Source organism: Elaeis guineensis, chromosome 16, assembly GCF_000442705.2.
Source record: "Elaeis guineensis isolate ETL-2024a chromosome 16, EG11, whole genome shotgun sequence".
NCBI lineage: Eukaryota > Viridiplantae > Streptophyta > Magnoliopsida > Arecales > Arecaceae > Elaeis > Elaeis guineensis.
In genome coordinates this window covers 38,437,166-38,461,184 of record NC_026008.2, presented here as the reverse complement: position 1 = coordinate 38,461,184, position 24,019 = coordinate 38,437,166, and the positions used below count along the sequence as shown (strand labels likewise).

The window sequence follows — 24,019 nt, the reverse complement described above, 5'->3', positions numbered from 1 at the left end:
TTTAGTTTTTTTTATAATTTTTTTATTAGTTACAAGTATTTTGAGAAAGTTTTGACTTCTTCTAATTAGTAGAAGAATCTAGGCTAAATATAGAACGAATAGCCTTGCTAGTATAAATAGAGGGACTGCAACTAATTCTATTATGAAATTAACAAAAGAAATAAAACTCTAGAGCTTTGCTTTTGATTTTTTTTATTTTTTTTTAAGAATCAATTTGGGCAAATTGGAGGAATTTCTCTTTTTTCTTTCATCAAATTGGTATAATATATTAAAGATGGTCGTCTACGAAGTTTTTGTTTGAGAGAAAGTATCTTTAATTTGGATAACACTTTTTATTTTTTCATAGAACAAACTTATTCTTATCTATAAAGTAAAATATTACCCACTTTTGTTGCTACTTTGCGAGTAAAAAATAAAATTACCAGATTAAAACTAAAGATTTGAGATAGATTATAACTCTCATACTATAAAATTTAGGATAAATTATAAAAATACTCCCTCAACTTTAGTCTAATTTCGCTTGCATCCCTCGATTTTAAAAATTATCAAACTAGTCCTTCAAATTTTTGAGATATTTCAAAGTAGTTTTACCATCCATGTTCATTAATAGAATAATATCACATGACTATCACATGATATTTTCATTTTATAACATGATCAAAATATCCTTATCATCATCTCCTCCCTCTTCTTTTCTCTCTAATTTCTCTCATTCTCTATCTCCATTGCCGACGTCCCTCCTCCCTCTTTTTTTTTTTCCTCCCCTCTTTTTTTAACACCCCCTTCTTCTTATTGTCATCCTTTCCCCTCCTCCCTCCTTTTTCCTCCTCTCCTTCCTCCTCACAGACAACCCCTCCTTCCCCCTTTTCTTCTTTCTCCTTACCTACTTCTCCTCCTCCTCTAAGTCTCTCCATGAGCCCTTCATCTCCATGGCAATTCCCTCCACTTCTATCTCTTTCTTGTTGGCAACCTTTTCTTCCCTTTCTCTCCTTCTCCTTATCCACTTCTCCTTCTCATCATTTTTCTTACCAGTGACCCCTCTTTCTTCCTCCTCTTCCTCTTCTAAATCTGTCCATGAGCCCTTCGCCTCCATGATGGTTTGCTCTACCTCCGTCTCTTCCTTGTCAATGACTCTTCCTTCTTCCTCCTTTTTCTCCTCATCTATTTCTCCTCCTCATCATCCTCCTACTCCTTCAAGTTCGTCTATGAGCCCTCCCCCTCCATGGCTAAACCTCCACATCTACTTGTGACCCCTCCTTCCCTCTCTCCTTCTTCCTCACTTTTCCTCCTTCAATCCCACCTATGAGACCTTCAACACTGTCGTTTCTCTCCATTTATTGTAAATGACAAGACTATGAGACCTCCATGAGACCTTCCACAAGACCATTTATTGTAAACAAATGATAAGATTACTTTGAAATATTTTGAAAATTGAAAGACTAGTTCGATATTTTTTAAAGTTGAAGAGTATAAGTAAAATTAGATTAAAATTAAGGGATATTACTATAATTTATCCTAAAATTTATCAAGTCATTTTTATGTATATTGCGGTCAAGTACTCATAGCTTGGTATGTGAGGTATTGTCCGCCTTGACCTATGACATACAGTTCAAAGGCTATATGAGCCGTTTTGGGCTTCATAATTTTATCTTTCGAAAGGCGAAGGATAGTCATCTTCAGACGGAAGAAGCCCCACAATCTATGGATGGTGGTGCCCTTATTTTCGGGCCACTACTACGATTAAGGGCTTATGGCTCGACATGTAAGATATTGTCTGCTCTGATCTATAGCCTATAGTCTGGGAGACTGTATGAGCCGTTTTGAGCCTCACGATTTTGTCATTCAAAAAGTACCTCATATGGAAAAGATGATCCCCTCTTATATAAATCATAATTTTTTCTTAACTCACAACCAATGTGGAACTAAGAATACCCTCCCTTCTACAATACAATAATATGTTTATGCAGTACAATAAAGTATAATAACACAAAAACTATGGTATTATCTTTTTTTTTCTTTATTTTTTATTAGATAAATAATATAATCTATTCCATTGCACTATCATTTTTAGAGAAATTTTTGAAAGATAAATTTAAAATTTAAAAAAAAATATTTTATTTAAAAAATTTAAGCAAAAATGATGACCGTTATTTACATTGTAATGATTCATTATGATAGAAAATAAAAGATCATTATATTTTTCATGTTTCCTATCTCAATAACTATATAACATCATTAAGGCAACCGAAATCATTATATGGACATTATAACAGTTATGATGCCGTCCTTCTAAACTCAATATTATAACATCATTATTTTAAACCACGCTGTCACGTATCCGGTGTCCCAGACTTAACGAGCGCTTGCGGTTGGAAACAATGCTCCGGTTGCGGCCCCACCAGCCGGCGGGGCTGTTGCATCCTTCGTCGCGAGTGCACCCACTTTTCGCGACAGATCCAGCGCAACTGTTCAATAGCCGTTCCCTTCTCCGTTTCCATCACCAAATGCCTTCTCCTTGAAGCCCAATTGTAACACCAAACGAGATCCATGTCATATGGCATGAGACGACTGAATCCTCTCGTGGGGCCGCTAAGATATACGATGGAACTGTAGCGGTTCAGTGGTTTGGTACGATAGCTGGGCTGCGACGTGGTTCTCTTCTAACCGTTACGTGGACGCAACCAGAAGGAAACCGGACTTGAGACCGCCGGTCACGCTAAACGCCGCCATCCCTCCCTCGCGCGTCCTCCGCCTCTCCTTGCCCGTCCTTTTTTGCCCCCCTCTCTCTCTCTCTCTCTCTCTCTCTCTCTCTCTCTCTCTCTCCGCGTGGAGTAGAAAACGACAACGGGCCAATCTTTTTCTCTAGCTGGTATTCAAATTTTGGAAGCGGGAGGAGGAATTCCATTTGGAGCTCGCGGCTGTTTGATTTCGACCTCGCGGGTGATCTCTCGTCTTTTGTATCGCCAGACTCTTTCCTCTCTCTCTCTCTCTCTCTCTCTCTCTCTGTCTCTCTCTATGTGTGTATCTGGAAAAGGCGAAGAGAACAGATCAGGAGAAAGATAGGGAGAGATTAGAAGCGGGATAGAAGGTAAAGAAGGGGAGGGGCATGGAGTCGATCGCACGGGTGTCGGACAACACTAAAGGGCTGATCTTGGCCGCGGTGTCGGGTGCGTTCATCGGCGCCAGTTTCATTTTGAAGAAGAAGGGGCTCAAGCGCGCCGGCAGATTCGGCATCCCTGCTGGTCAGAAACCCTAGATCTTGTGTTCCTCTTTTCTTGATTTGGGGAGAGATGGATATATTCAATGGGGCAAGAAAAAAAAAAAAAAAAAATCTAATCTTGATGTGTTTCATGCTCATTAAGTATTACAATACAGTTTTCCAGCTTCCTTGGTGGCTTATCGTTCATCATATTTAATTTTGCTCTTGGAAGAAATCCGTAGAGCTTGGAATATAATCTAAAATTCATACATTGATTTCCCTGTTCTCTTAATATTTAATATAAAAAATCCAGATGTTTGTGGAGATTTGAGACTAATCTTGCAAAGGGACATGACTCTGGAGATTAGAAGTCCTTGGAAACGATTTTAATTCTTTGTAGCTAATGACTATCATCAATTCAGTCCTGCAATGTTTGAGGTTTTCGTTTTAGCTACTCTTCTTAATGTAATACCAAACACTAGTGCAGTAATCCTGATTTTAACTAAGTGGCTAGTAATTTGATATTTTGATGGTGTTGCTTTGTTGTCCTCAAACATATTTTAACTAAGTGGCTAGCGATTTGGATATGGAAACCTTGATATTTCAATGTAGTAATTCTATCATCATCAAACACATATCATGATTCACGGTAATGTCTGTTTGATTAATGCCTCACATACTCAAGCATCTTCAAGATTTGGAGCTAGAATGATCTAATAATGGAGAAACAAACACTGTCTTAAGTGCTTATCTATAACCATCAACTTTTATCTGCATGTATCTTTGAATTTGTCATTGCCTCCCTTCTCTTCCCCTCATCTCTTTTTTAACAAGGTTACAAACATTTTATAATTGTGTCTAGTATCGTAGCACATATTCTCTTGTTGAAATATTGACTCCTTGACTCCATACTTCCAGCCTCTGTTCCCACTGATCCTCCAACAAAAAGGTACCTCCACATGTCTCAAATCTGCATAACTGTATAGACATTCTCATCTTTAATAAATACTCTTGTTTTAAGCCTTGCTCCGGCAGGGAGAGAATAAGAGAAATTAAGAAAAGTAATAACAAAATATTTGAAACTGATGAGAATCATGATAGTTAATACCTCCTCTTAAATGCTATGAATGTGCTCAACTCTTAATATTACAAGATGTAAAATGCTGGTAATTGATGAAAAGAATGAACTTTAAATGGCTATTGATGAAGGGCAAACTTATCTCCATTCTTTTCATTCCATGCTTTCAAGCAAATCTCATTAGAAAAGATCAATGCATTTTTTTAGTCTCTATCTGGAGTCTGTGTATCGGGCAATATGTTTGTGGAGAGATCCCATGATCTTGATTTTCTTTTTCTTTTTCCTTTTAAATTATGCCATGCCCCATAATTCATCTTTTGCCTTAGTGACAAGCCAAAACCATTCTCATAAATATCTTTTTACTTTATAGGATGTCACCCACTTTATGTTCCATAGATATTACTGCCCATTTTTTCTCTCTTTTGCAAAATTTAAGGGAAAAGGCAAAGATTTAGCTGAAGAAGAAATGTTAAGAAAGTGGATCCTATCAACATTAGAAAATGGAAAATTAGAAAAAGGAAAAGGACAGGGTGTCATGATAAAGAAGGTGTTCAAGAAAATTGATCCTAGTAACATCAAGCACCTTCCAAACTTTAACTTATGCATGTATAGCTGGGCAAGCTTTATCTTTGGTTTACGTAATAGGTGGAAGAAGAAAAGAAAGATGAACAGGAAAAAAAGGGACAAAGAGTTAGGAGTGCAAGGCACCTAGGCTGTGGTTTATCTTCCAATTCTTATGTGCCACAGTCCTAAAGGGAAATAGTCCATGACATAAGATATTCACATAAAAATGAAATATTCAAGGTGGCGTATGTTACAAGCACTTTAGAAACTGAAATTTTGAAAGTAATCAAAACTATATTTGTTTTTTTTCCTCAACATGAAACCAGTTACAGATCATATTCTCTCGTAAGAAAAGTTTCTTAACTGGGTAGGCTTTAGTTGTTGTATATGATAACTTGGAATTTATTGATTTCTTGTTGTTGGAACTTTATACATTCTTTGTGACTGCCAAATTCTCATCCTATTTGAAACTTATTTTTTCTGTGGAAAGGTCAGTGCCTGAATGGCGAAGCTGATTCTTAACTACTTATTGTGTGTGTCATCCTAAACCATTCCCCACTTGCTTTTCAAGTTGGAAACTTTCAATTCTTATTTTCTTTCATTGTGGCTTCCATTCTTTCATGAGGTTGAGATGGTGTGAGGATACAATCGCCTTATGTGTTCTTAATAAGCTTCAAATTTCGGTTTGGAGTCAGAGAAAAACTGCCATATCTTTGTTTCCATCTTATTGTTTAGGTGTTGCAGGAGTAAGCAAATTTTACTAGGTAAACATCATTTGTTGGTGGAAAATACCAAATTGATATTCTTTTTTCATTTGTTGTCTTTTATTTACTTTCTTTGGCTTAGAATTATCATGAACTTTGAAACATAAAAAAAAAAAAAAAAGCAATACGTTGGGTTATTTCCATCTAGGAACTTACTGATTTTCAAGATCTTCTGATCTTCTATGTGATTATACTCGGAAGACTTCACTTCTTTCCTATGCATTTTTAACTTTGTTTTCTGGTTATTGCCTTATTCCTTTTATACCGTAGGTTTTGGAGGGTATGCATACCTATTAGAGCCTTTGTGGTGGGCTGGCATGCTAACAAGTAAGCTATTTGTAGATTTTGAGTCACAAAATTATTATATTCACATGCTTTTTTTTTTTTCCAAAAACAATATTAATGGTGGTTAGAGGGGCAAAATTTCTTTATCTGAAAGTCAAGTTTCTTTACAACCAGTGATGATAGGTGAGGTGGCAAATTTTGTGGCTTATGTTTTTGCCCCTGCAGTTCTTGTAACTCCTCTTGGTGCATTGAGTATTATTGTCAGGTAAAACTAAGAAAACAGTTTTCTGTGCTTAATATATCTAATTGGGTCTACTGATTTTGAGAATTTATGTTTTTGATGGACCAAATAGTGCTGTTTTGGCACACTTCATGCTGAAAGAACGATTACAGAAACTAGGTGTTTTGGGGTGTGTGTCCTGTATCGTTGGCTCAGTTGTTATCATAATTCACGCACCTCAGGAGCATTCTCCGAGTTCTGTAGAAGAAATTTGGAATCTAGCTACTCAACCTGGTATCGCAGACAATTGTTGTTCTCTTTTGTCTTCACTATACTGTTTGTCAAATACCCAGGCAGTTCTGCATTATAATTAATTTCTTTTCTTGCATTTGTCCTGTTTGCAGCATTTTTAGTTTACTCTGGAGCTACATTATCAATTGTATTGGCATTAGTACTACACTTTGAACCTCGTTATGGACAGACCAACATATTGGTTTACCTTGGCATCTGCTCTCTAATGGGCTCACTGACGGTAAATTGTTTTTCCTTGAGCTGGTTATTGTGAATCACATGCACTCAGTTATCAGAATTTTTGGCACTCATAACTGTGGTAAAAACTTTCTTCTTATCTTGTTCCATTCTCAAGCTCCATTTCTTTTTGCTTAATGGGGGTGCACAGGTTGTTAGCATCAAGGCCATTGGAATTGCAATAAAACTTACATTGGAGGGAATGAGTCAGATTGCTTATCCACAGACATGGCTATTTGTCACAGTTGCTGTCGTTTGTGTCATCGCTCAATTGAATTACTTGAACAAGGTTTCTACAATATGCATTTTGTTGGATCTTGTTATTCATATTTGATGTCTCCATTAGTTAAAAAGATAAGCCATGGCCTACAGGCCTTTTTCCTGATAAGAACTTTTTCTTGATATTTTATCCTACTATAGTCATTTTAACCTGCAATCCTCCAGACTGCCATTGCAATTGAATTTTCACAAAATTTACATTATCTATCAAGTCCATATGAGGTTGTTATTATGTTCTTATACCAACTTGAAAGGAAAACACTCATAAGACTTGCTTGTTGACAATCTTAATGTGTATTTTTATTTTTATATGATTATTACTTTCCAAGCTTTATGTGCGGAACCATTTTCTAATTATGCCTATATCTAACGTCTCTGTAGGTGGTTACCTTTGATTTATTTTTTTTTATTTATCTTATTCTGTTCATATTTGCAGAGGTTGTCTCTGGTTACTTGATTGAACCAGGTTTGCAGTATATAATATGACTACTTATGGTTGCTTTATATCATGCCAGATGATGGTAATTTATTAATGAAATTCAGTTAAGGGTGATATTTGTAGACTTTTATTTTCAAAATTAATTTGTTTTAGCATGGAAGGCTCTACATGATACCATAAAGTATTATTACTTTGTACATGCTTTAGTTCTTGTTTCTCCTTTTTTTTTTTTTTCTATGATCTGCTTTATATATACTCATGGCTGAAATCAGTTTTACCTGCAGCTATCTCTCTATATCTGGTTTATACTCTTATCTTTTTTTTCTTTTTTAGTAAAATAACCATGTCCTGGGTGAGTGTTTAGCATGGACTATTTAAATAAAAAGAGGGTTAAAAAGAAGAAAAAAATAAATATAACGAAAGCAAAGAAAGCCCATTAGGTTACTAGAGGGAGATCTTAACAAACATGAACCTAGGTTACTGAAAGCCCATCTGATCCAGTGTTAGAGAACATTTTGTGACAGCTGGAAGTGGGCTAACGATCTGAGAACACGAATTTCTTGGATATCACAAGCTATATTTGCCATCCTTAGCCAAATTGCGTTCTTTAAATACATTGAACCACCATATAGATTTTATGTCAGCAACCTGAATTTCTGAACCAGTTAGCAAAGCTTCGAGGGAATATGATACAGAACATCAACCAGTATTTGAGTATTAGATTCCAAAATGATAGAAGAGAAGCCTCCTTGGGTTCAAAGTTTCAAACATCAAGAGAAGGACACTCATTTCACTAAAAACATTGGATTCGAACCCATGAAAGGATGTAAAAATTAATCTGCCTGTGGTGTCCCTTATAACACTGCCATCACCAGACACACGCTACCTCTACATCCACCTTCACAATTAAGTTCCACAACATGAAGAGGTGGCTTTGATCCATTTAGTTTGAAGTGCCTTGTCTGGGTTTGAGATTAGAGATGTCCATTCAACAAGTGCTGACCTATCAAAATTGTTTGTAGGGCCACCTTCTCTTGAAAGCGATAAAAATATCTTGAACCCGAGAATTAACAGCATTTAGAACTAAAGTCTACAACTTTCTTGAGTTTTCATTATCCTTGTTTGATATGAGATATGCAATTTCCTCTTGGTAGAAATCAATTTACAATTATGAGAAGAGCAGCAAGCTGCAGGAGATATTAGTTTTTTTGCCAGGCTCTAACCTTCCTATATATGGTTGTGATTTCAATTATAAAAGTAGTCAAATCATTTCTCTGACAAGAATTGCTAAATTTGACGTCATATCCACATGTGCAATTGGACTGTCATATTAGAATGGATAAAAATCTTGTTCTTATATTTCTTATTTGAACTTCTCATGGTGTTAAGGCCATCCTCATTGAAAAGATGAAATTAAATAAGCTTAAAGCTAAGCGTATACATACATGCATGCATACATGTGTGTGCATCCGTGCATCTTTTTAGCTGTTACGGGTGACTTGTAATGTTCATAACTTTCAGTTCTATACCTTTCACTTACAGCAGACATGCAAACACTTGCACGCATTTACGGATTCACATATGCACACACACATGATATATTTAAATTGAATCATGATATATTCCCTTACTTGAGCTCCTTCATAAATGGTTCCCAACTCAGCACCAGCCCATCGGATTTATCTGGTCATGAGACTGATATATCAGTTATGTTTTGACTTATACATCACTCTATGTTTCGTATTTATTTGCATTTTCAAACTTCAACTTCCTTTACATTTATCTAAGTCACCGCCTATTTTCATTTGGTATAAGTATGATTTATTATGAGGCAAATAGAAATATATTTATGATTCCTATCCTACCTTTTCCTCTTTTCTTTTAAACAGAAACCAATTTTTCATTTTGTAAATTAGTTCCTAATTCCTTTCTGATTGGAAATAAATTTTTACTCGCACTTTTTCCTACTACTTTTCCTTCTTTGGTAATTGTGACACATGAATTCCTTGGTATCTCCAAATGTATTTAAAAATCAATTCATGATCACTCTATTCTCATTGATACTGCTACTTCTTGGTCTTTCCAGATATATAACTACTTCAATCCATATCTTATTTGTTCTTAATGTCCTTGATTAATAAGTGCCATCGCATTACATTGGATTGGCATTTATTTTAAAACTTCACCTCTATGTGTACAGCTTGCACAATTTCCTCTTTGATCTATTCATTTTTTTTTTTAATTCTTTCCATCAAAATATGTTATGCCCCATCAGACCTTTATTCTGCATGGCTTAGTATCATTTCTAATGTCTTGTCTATGCTACTTCTGAAGCCCCTTAATTTCTTTTTATTTCCTTGTCCCAAGGTTCCCGGAGCCGGAATCGGGACCCGTGCCGGTTGGTCGGCGGTATGAATCGATACAGGTCCGTACCGGACCGGACTGGCACAAACTAACAGGGGAGAGAAGGGGAGAGGGAGAAGAAAGAGAGGAAGAGAAAGGGGGAGAAGAAGAGGGAGAGGGGGGAGAGAGGAAGAGAGAGCCTTCGACAGCCGTTGGAGGCCGTCGGAGCCATTTTCGAGCTTGATAAGGGTGGAGGGAGGGAAAAAGAGAGAGAGGGAGACCTCACCGAATTATTGGAGGCCTTCGGACGGGCGGCGATGTCGCCGCGAGCTCTCCGACGGCTGGCGAGCCAGCGCCAAGAAAACGGAGGGTGGCTGAGGCTGGAGGAGGGCCTTCGCCTTCCAGTTTGAAATAGGGATTCGCCCATGTTTTGATTTTTTTTTTTTTTATTTTTAGCGGACGATGTTGGCAACTGCATTAAAAATAAGGTGAAGTCCATTGGCCCACTTCAGCTGAATTAAAAAAAAAAAAAAAAGATAAAGTCGGCAACACAGTTGCCCCCTTTGCCCGTTAAAACTCAAAAAAAAAAAAAAGAAAAGAAACAAGGGTAAACCCTCCTCTGACCTCGGCTGAACTCCGCTCTCTCGGTGCTGGCTCGCCGGCCATCAAAGAGCTCGCGGTGGCATTGCCATCCGTCCAAGGCCTTTGAGGGCCTTTAGTGCTCTGGTGAGGTCTCATCCTTTCTTCTTTCCTCCCTTCGTCCTTATCGAGCTCGGAAAGAGCTCCGACAGCGGTCGGAGGCCCTCTCTTCCTCTTTCTCTTCTCTCCCTCTCTCTCTCTCTTTCTCTTTCTTTTCCCTCCCTCCGAGATGGCTGCTGTGCTATTTTTTGGAACTGGATCGGTATCTTGCTGGTATGGTTTGGTATCTTGCCGGTATGGTTCGGCACGGCCTAAACCGTCCGATTCGGGATGGTTCGGCGAATGATACCTTGTCCTGTATTATGAATTCTTACTTTGTCCTGAGAAATACAATCTTAAATTTCACCTTCCTTTTTTTCTGCATATTTTCTCTTTAATGCTCATCATTGTTACCTGTGTGACTAGTTGGCATTGTTCAACAAATTTTCCCTCTCTGTCTCTCTCTGTCCCTTTAATTAAAATTCTTTCTGTGCCTTTATAAAATGATTGCAGAACATCACCGTGGCACGTTTTACCATCAAATGGCATTCGATTAATTACTAAATATCAGCATCTCTCCATAGCTAAAAATCTTGAAGCTATTTTGTGCATCGTACTGTTTCTTCCATCCGGTTGTTTTCAACAAATATGCCTGCATGAGGAAGCATGTAAGGCTGGGTGCATTGTACATTTGATTAAAGTATTTCAAGAGTTCTACATAAGCTCTCATGCCACATGCTGTGCTGCTGAGGGCAATTGCCAGAGCTGTATGAACTTTGTAGCTTTAATGAGTTCACACTAGTTCATTGCCCTAGGGTATTAATCCTCTGACCATACATTCTGCATATCAGAATCCCTTTTGATGCATATGTTGGTTTGACTGACACTTCTGGTCCAGAACGTGGAATGCCACTTGTCCTTAAGATAATTAATTTTAACTTTCCATGACGTAATTGAGCTCATGTATCTTCATGTACATAAATCTTCAATTTTGTTGGTTAAATTTTGAAAGTAGAGTTTTGGCTCCACTTTTTTTGTTCCAACAAAAACAATTAACATGCATTAAATCTATTTATAAATGCTGGGCTCCATCACAAACCACAAGGATGATACAGGGACAGAGAGGCGATATCTCTTCTTCCCAAAAGAAGGATTACTCATAATTATATTTGTTGCTGACTTGTGGTTAAAGGAATAATCAGTTAAGAAATGAAGTGGTACATACTAAAAAGGTAGTGCTACTGCACTTCAAAGGAGCTGTTAACAATATTTTGGCAATCTTTCTTTATCAGATTCTGCATAGCTTACCATGGAAAGGAATCACCCTGTTTCAGATGGAATAGATCCATTATGTTCTTGGAATGCATGCTTGACAAAAATACATCCATTGCATGTCAGATGGCATACCTGTGGTTTGCAATTGTTGTATACAATTCATCAAGTGATTGTTTATGCAGTTTTATCAGCGCAAGTATCAGCATCCTTTACAATTTAATGAATTTTACCTGTTACCTCCCTCAGGCACTGGATACCTTCAATACAGCAATTGTCTCCCCAATTTACTATGTTATGTTCACCACTCTCACGATAGTGGCAAGTGCAATAATGTTCAAGGTATGTTTTGACTAATGTTGTATGTACGTATGTATTGAAATGCTTTGGCTAAGGTTTGTTTCTTACCCTTTTCTCAATGGCTACAGGATTGGTCTGGTCAAGATGTAAGCGATATAGCTTCTGAATTGTGTGGGTTTATAACAGTTCTCTCCGGGACAGTCTTATTGCATACAGCCAGAGAGCAGGAAATGGCTCCTGCAGCAGGTAAAATAGCATTAATATGTGGAACTGATTTTATGGAACCAGTTTTGAATGCTGCATTTAAAATCTTTAGAAGGACCAGGATCAGGGTTTCGTTGTGTCATCTCTCTTGCCCTACCTTTTTCCTTTCTTCCCCTTTAACCACAAAATGGAGCCACCATGTCCAGACCATTGAGAGTGCTTCTCTTGGATTATGGATATGGTTTTTCAAAGATTGCTCATTCAACCTTCTTAGTTATGAAATAGTGACTATTTGCTCCAAATCTGGGTCTCCTCTCTCTTTTTTTGACTAAAACTCGTATCAACATAGCCTTTCTTAGGATTTTGTTTGTCTGGATGGAACATTCCCTTGTATTTACTTTGTCAGTCTTCAGAAAAGCATGCCTTAATTGGACAGCAATCCTATTTTTCATAAATGCTACACCTCTTTCAGATCTGGTCATATCTTTTTTTATCACTTGGACACAGTTCATCACGCATCTCTAAAATTCATGTCACCCTCCTGGCCGCAAGATCTCTCAACTTAATTGTTCATAGAGAGCAACAGTTAACCGCTGCGAGTTCTACATCATCTTCCTTGCAATGTTTCAGAAAGCTTGTATATGCTCTGATTAAACAGTGTCCAAAAGCTTGTACCTCTTCAACAATAACTAGCTAAAACTAAACACATCATTCATTGTTTGTAGTATAGGCTGCTGGAGGCATAATTCCAGGAATGCTTATTTGAATATTTAAAAAAGATATTATGATTTCTCAGTCTACATGTTTTAATCTAACATGTCGCTTTACTGGACACAGCTTCCATATCTTGGTACATTAATAGAGGATCTGCTGATACATTGAAGAATGTTGAAGAGGACCATTTTGTTATGTTACTAAGTTCAGATTCTCCAGATTATGTCAAGTGATTTTGTATCAAAGAAATCTACATGGACCATATTCTCGTTGGCACCTGGTGGAAATAGAGCGGCTACAGTCATTCCCTTCAGTACTTTATTCTATTCTTTCATGGAGTTGAAGTTGAGATAAGTTAATTTTTTTGCGGTTTTGGCGTAGAAGCAGGCAACCTTGTAGATCAGCGTTGCAGAGGGTACGGTATAGCCAGCCAGTGAATAAACTTTTCGGCAATTTTGCAAGGCATTTCTTTGTACATAGTTGTTTGTAAATTAGACTGTTGTAGTGAAATACTTTGGTTCATAAATTCAAAAATGCCCATTTATATCACATTTTCATGTGGTCACTCAGGCAGGGCATACTTTTATTGCATCTCAAATTGCTCAAGAGGAATCAATCTCTTTCATTAGATCGTAAGTTCCTGTTCCAGTTGTGTGCAGAATTTTGCTAAATAGTTATATTAGCAACTTAAGGCATGTTGGTTGGGAGCATTTAAGCTTTGGAATAGGAATGAGAATGAATGGCTTTTATTCGCTTGATAAGAATTTTATTTTCCTTCGAACCATATTTTGATTCTGATTCTAGCGGCAAATCAAAATTGTCTTCAATTCTAATTCCGATGGTGAACTAAAAGCATCCTTTTAGTTACGAAAATGATCAGTGTGGGAATCATTTTTTTGGTGGTTGAGCACGAAAAAGAAAGATTACTCAGATGGAATTATAGAATCTATGCAGAAGAGGGCTTTCTTTTTTATATTTTCAAAGAACGGGAACGAGAATGATGGGTTGTATATCTTGAGCTGAATTATTTTTTCTGTAGGACACGTTACCACTTGCATGTTTCCAAAAAAAAAAAAAATTTGCTCTCCAGTCATTATCCGAAATTATTTGATCTCTTAGCAAGTAGGTAAATGAAAAGATTACAGTATCGACCAAATCCATAGACCAAACTTTTTAAAAGTGTAAGATGTAAAAAACTTAAAGCACCACATAACCTCGAGCGGCGCACCACCGGCTACAGAATATGAAAATAGAAATTGTGTCACCAAAAGCGATAACAAAAACGTGAACAGACTCGCAAGTTGGCACGGAGGTGGCAGGTACCTAATTATCTTTCTTTTTTTTTTTCTTTTTTTTTTTTTTTTTTGCAATTGTTGGCACTCAATTTGGCGTCAGATGGACCTGTTCAAACCCTATCCTTTCGGCCGGCCGCGGCTCCCACGGGCCCTACCCAATGTCACATGCACGACTTTTCTCCTTCCCATTGTCGCACAAAGCACGGGCCAGGAGCCCTCGTACCCAAAAATATCTGAAGACGTGCCCACATCTTCCAAGGTCACTGTGGGTACCCTTTTTTTCTTACTTTTTTTTTGTAAGAATACGATGCTTAACATATGGAAAAGATGCCTTCAGATGGATCGGATGCAGATAATCCAGATGGATTAACCAGTTAATAATCTGACAAACCTTATGAGAATAGATATAGATATAATCGCACCCAAACTAATTACCCACTAACTAACTATATTATACATTTTATGCAAATAAATAATTCCAAAATATCATAAATACGTCAAGGGAAAAAAATTACTTTTTTTTTCCTGATTAAAGAAAATAGTTGCTCCTCCATCATGGATTACTCCACCGCATAACCCTGTCTGCATGACTTAAAAATGCCGTACACTAGTGGTGATGTCAAAAAACCAAGAAACATCTACCAAAATAGAGTAAATCCCATCAAATACTATTAAATTTTTTTTTTAAAAAATGTAAAATGAGAGGAAGTAGTCATGTCTTTTCCACATGGTGTCTCCTTGATTGGATCAAAGTGGAGGAAATTAATGTCTATATCCTTTGTCCTTTCTCACCAACTTGATCATTAAAAAAAAGAAAAAAAGATAAGAAATGTTAAAAAAAATAAGAAGATTGGATAAGTGAGGCTCGAGTAACAACAGTAGAGTCGCCAAGAGAAATGACGACTGAAACGAGAAAACTAATCGCTCTTTGCGCATAAAGAAAAGAGAGGAGGGAGAGAAGCCAGAGACAATCTTAAGCGAAAAACCCAAACACAAATCCGAAACCAAATCATCTACGAATCCAAATCCAAATCTAAAAACCCTAACTTCAATCTCCATAGTACTCGGCGCATAGAAATCCCTAAAAAGTGCGATACTCGATCATTCAATCAACATCCAAACCCTAATTTCAACTTTCACAGTCATTACAGAACGCAAATCTATAAAATTGCAAAAAATTAACCGTTCGATCGAAGATAAAAAGAAGGGGAAAACACAATCTTTTGTTAAAAAAGCTAACTTTATTACTGCTGGTACTCTGGTAAAAAAGTTCATAGATGTAGCTCTCTTCCCCCACTAGCAGACACCATAAACCATAACAACAGAGATAAATAAGATAAGGCAGGCCAAGAAGAAGACACCATCAAACCCACACTAGACATCAAAGATAAGTAGACGACATCAGACGAGATCCGACGAGAAATTAACGACGACGAACCGATCAGGCGATTATTTCTACCGGCACGATGAGCAGAAGGGAAGAGGGGGGGGGGAGAGAGATCTAGGGCAAGATCGATCGATCGATCTAAGCGAGTTGGCCGCAGTCCGCGACGGTGACGGGCTTGGAGGTCCTCCCGCTCTGGGATCCAACCTTCTCGATGGATCTGACGACGTCCAACCCCTCCACCACCTGCCCAAAGACGACGTGCTTCCCGTCGAGCCACGAGGTGGTGGCGGTGCAGATGAAGAACTGGGAGCCGTTCGTGTTGGCCCCCGCGTTCGCCATCGACAGCACCCCGGAGCCCGTGTGCTTCTTGATGAAGTTCTCGTCCTGGAACTTCGCCCCGTAGATCGACTCCCCGCCGGTGCCGTTCCCGGCGGTGAAGTCGCCGCCCTGGCACATGAACCCCGGGATCACCCTGTGGAACGTCGACCCCTTGTAGTGCAGCGGCTTGCCGGACCTCCCGACGCCCTTCTCGCCGGTGCACAGGGCACGGAAGTTCTCCGCCGTGCGGGGGACCACGTCAGCATACAGCTCCATCACGATCCGGCCGGCGGGGGCACCGCCGATTGCCATGTCGAAGAAAACCCTAGGGTTCGAAGCCATCACCGATCGATCTGAAAGAAATTTCGGGTTAGGGTTTCTAGGGTTTCGAGGGCTTCTCTCACTCGCGGTGGTGTGATCCAAAGAGGCAGGGGTTTGGGTGGTTATATAGGGGGGTATCTGTGAATAGATGAATCTGGTCCGTTGGGGAAAACACGTGGCGGGATCTGGAAGCGTAAAGGGTTGGAGAGTTAACCAGGGGCTAGGGTTGAGTTAAGGACAGGTGAGGGGAAGGTGGGGGATATGCGGCTGCCACTTGTCGCGATTCTCCCAGGGAAGGCCACGCGGATGGCACGTGAGCACTTGGGGAATAAAAATATTAAACCATTGACTTCCTAGACTTTTTTTTTTTTTTTTTTGGTAAACTCCTAGACTTCCTAATTGCAACGAGCTACAAGCTGCCTCTCATAATAATAAGATTTCTAAAACACCATGCCTAGAAATGATATCTTGTGAAAAAATTTGGGTTTTAAACATATATGGAACTTTGGATATATGATAAGATCCAGTCCACTAGATAATGATAAATTTTGTCTGGATAAAATATATTTATAATTTTATATCCATATTATTATTATTTTTATTATTATTGTTATATAAAGTCATGAATAAAATTTGTTTAAGAACAATCCAAGTCTTTGGATTTGTTTGACAAAATCTAGTCAATCTAAACTTCTTTATTTGGATGAAGTGTAATATAAACAAGGCTAGAAAAAATGATTAAAATTGTCAGCAGCTATATGGTCTTGAGATGTTTATTGTAGAAGTTGAAAAGAGGTCTTTCCACCGTTCAATCACCAAGTTTTTGTATTTTTGTGAAAGATTATGCATTTCGTAGAGAGGCAAAAGGATTTATCAGAAAGTCTAGCATGTACACTTGTTTTAATAATCCATCAAGGGGAATGTGAATATTGGATGTGGGTTCAAACCATGACAAAAAAATAGGAATAAAATTTAAATAGAAATCCAAATGCAATCTATTCTTATTGGATTTGGTTTGGATCCAAACCAAATTCAACGCATTTATGCCCTTGCTTAAAGATTAAAGTTGCGTTTGCTGCATCGCTAGATAATCTTAAAAGATAATCTGAATTACCTGCATGATAGATTATCATTATTAAATTATCAGTAATGTTGATTATTGTATTTGATACACGTAAGTAATATTATAGTAAAATTATTAAAATTATTAAAATTTTGATTGACACGTTTAGTATAGCAATAAGATTACTGATAATATAACATCAAAGTTCTAAAATATCCTTAAATCAAATTATTATTTTAATATTTTAATATATATTTAATAGAACCAGTGATCCAAATCCTTAGCCAGATCAATCTATATAATATATATGAAAAAAATTATTTTTTTGATATATTTAAATTAAAAAATAATTAAATTATTTATTTAATTTTTTATAATAAAAATTATTTATTATCAAAATAGATGATTCGGTGGCTATTATTATTATTATTATTATTAGAAAAAAGTTTGAAAAAAGTTATTATTTTTTAATATATATTATTATTTTTATTATTTTTATTTTTATTTTTTTCACTTCTTTCTCCTTCCCTTGCACGCCACACCCCTCCCCCCTCTCCGCCACCATCGGCGGCCCCCGGCTGCTCCGCGCACCCTACTCCTCACGGCACCTCGCGTGTCGCACCTCTGGCACCACCTTTCGACCATCCGTGCCTCCTCCCACCCTTTCGCACCGCCCCCGGCCCCTCGGCGAATCCGTACCCCATGCTCCCTGCAGCCGCCTCCATCGCCGCCCTCACCCACCCGTATTGTCGCCCTCTCCCACCCCATCGATCCCCCACATCCCACCTCTGCGGCCCCTATGCTCCACCCTTTCGGATCTGATCGCCTTCAACTCCGCCTTCGCCGAAGTCTCATCCGCCACCCATGAGAGCACGGCATCCTCAAACTCGGCCCTACCGCCGCCTCATCCAGCTCCGTCGTTCGTCGATACGAGCACCCCCAGCTTGGGGTGGTTCATCGAGACGAGCACCACCAATTGGTGCTCACAGAGACAACCCATCTCCCATGGGAAGAAAATGGTGAAAATGATGATTTATACAATAATTTTTTGAGAATATTTTTATCCAAAAATATTATTACAACATTATCAAATATGTGGTAATTTGAATAGCTATATTTCTTCAAGGCAATCCAAATTGCCTCTTAAAAAGTAATCTAGATTGCCACATAAAAAATATATCAAATACAGTAATGTGATGGGCTCATATTAAATTATCGATAATCTGAATAGATTGTCATCTATCAAATACAGCCTAAGGATTAAATGCACTTGGATGGGCAATCAAGAGTATATGATGGTATTCAAAGGGGCCCATGATTTGTATCCACTTCATGCTTTCGTGCCGTCCATCTACACGATGGAATTGCATAAGGACGACATTGAAATTGATTTATAAAACTCATAACAAGATGTGTTGGATAATTACGGTGCACAGTGCATTGCCTGCTTTTTCCTCACACTGCTATTGCTTGCTTATTTTACAGGTGGATAGTCGCAACATTGATATTAGAAAAAAAAAATAGTTTTATGAATAGTCTATAGCTTCCATCTCAATTGGGCATAATTTTGATCGACTCTATAAAATAAACTTTATTTCCCCTGCAAAATAGGCGAATGCACAATGGATTTTGAGATTTAGGCCGTAATGCAAATGGACAATCTACCGGATAGATCTAAAACAAATCTTAAGATCTTTTTATGTGCTGCACTTAGGCATGCAATGAAAATTTGTGACCAATATAAAATTTCAGTTGCATATCATATACATCATATACAATTATTAAAATATATATACTGTAACAAAAGCCTTTGGACCGTACCAACCTAACTTTCAATCAAAGCCATCTATCCATATTGTTTTTTTCTCTAATGAAATATATCCAACCACTGCTATTCAATAAAGTGGATGACGCTATGATACTGTCAGACTTCTTACGACATGCTGGCTCTCTTTGGATATCACTATGCCTAGGATTTAATATGTACGTTTTACATTAAAAAGAAAATATATGTCCATCCACTATAATTTAATAAAGCGAGTAAGCTTCACCTTTAGTTGTGTACAGTTGCACTTACAAAACTATTTGGAGCCTCCATATGTAGCTTGGATTGCAGGATTAGGCAATGCCATCCCAATGTTCATCTCCATTTTTTCAGCTGGTAGCAAAACAATCCTTTTAAATACCGTGCTTTCTTTCTTTCTCCATTTCCCTCATTGCTAGATGTGTCTTTTTACCATATTGGTGACCGTTCCTATCATGAAAGAGATAATTTAGATATTGAATCATAAACATGGCGGATGATGGGTATTGCTGATGGAAAAGATAAAAATATAATACAAAAAATTTACTGTAATTATATTATTTTTTTTTTTTTCACATAATTACGATAGAAGCAATAACATAACATAGAAACTTATTAAGTATCCTTCCGATATAAACCAGAGTTCTTCTTTTGACTCATAATCAATTTGGGATTAATGATCCTTTCGATATAAGTCAGAGTCCTTCTTGACTCATAACCAATTTGAGATTAATGATGTCTTTCTTTTTGCACTCCAATATAACCCTCCAGTCAAGAGAGAGTCTGTATACGGACGGAAGACAGGTGTATAGAAGAACCCTACAATTACAGATGTAGTCTCCTATCTGACGCGTCACTATTGCGGCTAAAAGCTCATACCTCGATACGTGAGGTATTATCCATTCTGACCTATGGGCCTCACAGTTTTTTTCTTCAAAAGACGTCTCATGTGAGAAGAATGGTCCCTTTCTATATAAACCAGAGTCTTCCTTGATTCATAACCAATGTGAAACTAATGATGTCCTCCCTTTTACACCGTAATAATATCCTTGCTACAGCCATATTTTTTTTTTATATAAAAATCTATAGCAAAATGATCATTGCAAAATACTTTTTCCAAATTTTTGGTTGTCCTACAATCCATCCAAATAGCGCTCAGCATGCTAGAAAGCCATGTGCATCGAAGGAAAAGCTGGTTGCAGATTAATTACTATGGTCTCTTAATGATGGCTACATGGTTTATATCCTTTGTAATCCTGTTCTCCACAATACCCTTGTCAGGAATGCAAACACCTTCGACATTAATACTGTGCAATAATCAAAATGGAAACTAGAAAAAAAAATATTTTATTAAGCAGGCCTTTCCGGAGCATATCTCTGCTATGATTCCATCTACTTCTCTTTCCAAAAGAGATAAACTTGGCACCCTTTTTTTTTTTTTCTGGTGGTAAGTGAAACTTTATTCACCAAAAGTGATGTTTATAAGAAACAAGACATGCCTGGAGCCATCAAGAGCAAAAGCTGGCTCAGATAGCAAATACAAACCCAAAAGCTGTAATAATATACATAATAACCAAATATCGAGACATACAATTTGTAGTATATAGAAGAATACAGAACCCAAAATCAGTATTGCTCTGTAACCCATGAACAACAAGAATATTTCAGCTGTAGATCTGTCTGTAGTATTGTAGTATAGACATCTATAAGCATGAAATCTGAGTAGAGAAGAACCTCTATTAGCAAAAGAATACTGTTCAGTGGGGAAAGATGAGGTCGTAATTTGTTATGGAGCAATATCAGAAGGATGTAATAAATAACACAGCAGCCATAGTCCATGTCCAAAATCTATCATCCGAGAAAAGCACCCAAAAATAGACATGAAGAATCAATAAAAGTATGAAGCAGCGAAGCAGTCCACCCAATAAAAAGATACTGTATGATGTGGTAGAAAAGTCCAAGTTGATGATTTGAAGAGAATACCCAAGCCATAAAAAACTCTAAGTTTATGATCTGAAGTGGTATGCTCCAAGTAGTGAGCCTTTTGAATATTTAGAATTTTAGAGAATAAACTGGCATCATGTTGTCGCAGTCATATAACATAATATTGAAATATATTTGCCATTCTATATTCCAGTATCTAAAACAAAGACAAATGAGGTAAAGTTGTCAAATTATACTATCTCTTGATCCTTGCATCCATGAGCAATATATCTGTATGTTGACAGTAATGGGTAAAATATAAGCATTCCATATAAAATTTCATAATCAAATCAAACGACAACAGCATTCAAAAGTCAGTAAGCTATGTAGAATTGTAGACCATAAGCATATTACATATGAAAGAAGAGAGAAGTGAATTATTAAATAAATTGCACTCACTTTAACCTTGCAAACTCAAATATAGAAAGCGTTAGTAAAATAACCTTCTTTCTCTTTTTTTAATCTTTTTTTCTTTTTTTTCTTTCTTTTTTTCTTTTGTTTTTTTCCTTTTCATCCCCATGAACAGAGTGATACTTCTTCTTTTCTTTTATTTTTACTTCTTTTTTCTTTTATTTTTGTACTGATTTGCTACTTTTGTCAAAAGTTTGAATCTTGTAATAAAATTTACATCCACTTTGAGCAGTCCCAAACAATGCCAGTAGATGCACAAGTTGGACTGTAATGTGATGGACACCAAACTTTGTATAATATGCCTCCCACAAAAAACAGAAAGTAAAAAGTGTTTCTCCGTGCGATGAACTATAAACTTGGCACCCTTTGCTTCAACTAGTTTAAGAATTCCTACCACTGCTCAACAACTCTCTCTAGAAGCATTCTTATCTTTGAAGTGAAGCAATAGCCAATTCAAATGGGTTTGGAACATCAAGTCCTGTAGTCGGATGCTTATTTCTCATGGAGATTAGAATGAGGCAAGACTCACACACCTATTTTCTCTAGAGAAATTGGTGACTTGATATGCAAGAGAGGAAGCGAAGTTCTTGAGAACATTGACCATCTCTTCTTTTGATGTTGCCATTCCATATTGGTTTAGTCATACCACCAGTTTGATTTCTTGTAATCTAGTACAAATAGCCAGGGATATGCCTTGACTCACTCTAAAACCATTGCAAATTGGGTGAATGAGAATAATAGAGTTTTTTTTTTACATATGTAGTTAAGCAAATTCAGTTAGCAAGGAGCCTCCAAATCTTTGAGGGAAGCAAGTCTTGATCTGTTTCATTTGCCATGCAAGAACAAATCCTTTGAGAGGGATTCTCTTCATTCAAGCATCTAGCCTCACCCCACATAAATTGGTCTATCATGTTCCTTGCTCTGCGGAGATTCTCCCTCCTCCCACCCTCTACGGTCTCTTGCAATACCAAGTAATTAGGACTTTGCACACCTATCATGAAAGAAAATATGTTGCCAATATAACTGCTAGCTTCCACTCACAAAATCTATGCTAAGAAATTTTCAACTTTTCTCTTTTACTATGTCAGTGTGGATGCTATTGGTTGTTTTTCCTTAGAATGTAACTTTTGGGATGACCCTCTAATTTTACAAAAAAAAAAAAAAAAAAAAGAGGGAAAGAAAGAAAGAACGAGAAATACTTGAAGGGATTTGTTACTCGACCATCTATTCTTTAAGCATGCAACTTATTTGATTATTTTAATTGTGAGTCAACCTATCACAAGATAGACATAAGTTATAGTTTGTTGAATAATTCAACTTGTTATGCAACTTGAGCCGTAAATATTCGAACAAGTATGAATCTTCAACTTAAGCTATAAGTAGCTTCACTTATAGAACACCAAACAACTCCTATGTGGAGCTGGAACTCCAGAGTTAGGAAACTCTACCCCAATATTCATCTCTATTTTTTAAACTATTAACAAAATGCTTTTCCAAAAAAAAAAAAAAAAAATTAACGAAGCACTCCTTTTAAATATTATGCCTTCTTTTTTTCTCTATTTTCTTCGTGGATGGATGATTTCTTACCATATGGTAATCGATCCTAATGCGAAAGAGATAATTTAGATATTGAATCATAAACTTGGTGGATGATGGATATTACAAATGGATCATGAAAAGACAAAAATATAAGATAAAAAAGTACTATAATTGTATTATCCTCCATTTTTTCTTTCGAAGGATTATGATAGAAGCGAAAATATGAGATAGAAAGCTGCAAAGTATCCTTGCTACAATTGTATTTTGTTCTCTTTTTCATGTACTGAGCATGCCGAGAGTACATACTTCATCCTAGTTTTACGAGAATTTTACTGAAAGCATTATTTGTTTCTCCTCTTTTCTTCTATGAAGTTTCTATTATCACATTTTATTTGCTTCTCTTTCATGAAAGCATCATTTTTTTAGAATATATCTTAATTTTTGATTTAATTTTTTTTTAATGATTGATTCAAAAATATATGATCAAAAAGAAAGACATTGATTTTGTTTCATCTTTTCAGTAAGTTTAATGATAAGCATAATGACCTTAATCATGGAAAGCCACTAAAAAGATTATTTTGTTATATTCTAATAAAAAATATTTCTCTATTAATTTAATCATATTTATTGATATTGCTATTTATGATTTTTATTTTTTTAAAAAAAACTATAGTTGTCTAGGGGAAAACATCAAAACCTATTTCTTTCAAATAATCCTAAAACTTATGATAAAAAAAGTAAGGCTGAGAAAGATTGGATATGAGCATTTCAGTGGAAATATTGCTACAAATATTAATTGAATGCAAAAATTTATATCCTGTTAATTTTAGATGGATATGGATTCAAAATATAAATACAAATTGAATATTGATAGTGTAAATATAAATGCATATATAAATTGAATGGTTAAACTTTATGAATTAATAAATCAATCATACCACTATATGGAAGTTAAATTAAGTTAAAAACATTAATATTATCATTTATATATATTTTTTAAGTATGAAACCATACAAGATGTATATATCAAT

At 36.7% G+C, this 24,019-nt stretch overlaps 2 protein-coding genes across 2 annotated transcripts; one reads left to right on the top strand and one right to left on the bottom strand.

Annotated features, from left to right (window-relative positions):
* The first annotated feature begins 2,638 nt into the window (after positions 1-2,638).
* On the top strand, positions 2,639-13,503 carry LOC105059617 (probable magnesium transporter NIPA6). Its single transcript, XM_010942985.2, has 9 exons — positions 2,639-3,242; positions 5,876-5,932; positions 6,065-6,155; positions 6,244-6,404; positions 6,515-6,642; positions 6,790-6,927; positions 11,899-11,991; positions 12,078-12,195; positions 12,991-13,503. The coding sequence occupies exons 1-9, from the start codon at positions 3,107-3,109 to the stop codon at positions 13,098-13,100; spliced, it is 1,032 nt and encodes a 343-aa protein (XP_010941287.1). The 5' UTR covers positions 2,639-3,106; the 3' UTR covers positions 13,101-13,503.
* Positions 13,504-15,383: 1,880 nt separating this feature from the next.
* Positions 15,384-16,302, bottom strand: LOC105059616 (peptidyl-prolyl cis-trans isomerase CYP19-1). Its single transcript, XM_010942984.4, has one exon. It carries the CDS (start codon positions 16,207-16,209, stop codon positions 15,688-15,690), a length of 522 nt encoding a protein of 173 aa, XP_010941286.1. The 5' UTR covers positions 16,210-16,302; the 3' UTR covers positions 15,384-15,687.
* Between the last annotated feature and the right edge of the window lie 7,717 nt (positions 16,303-24,019).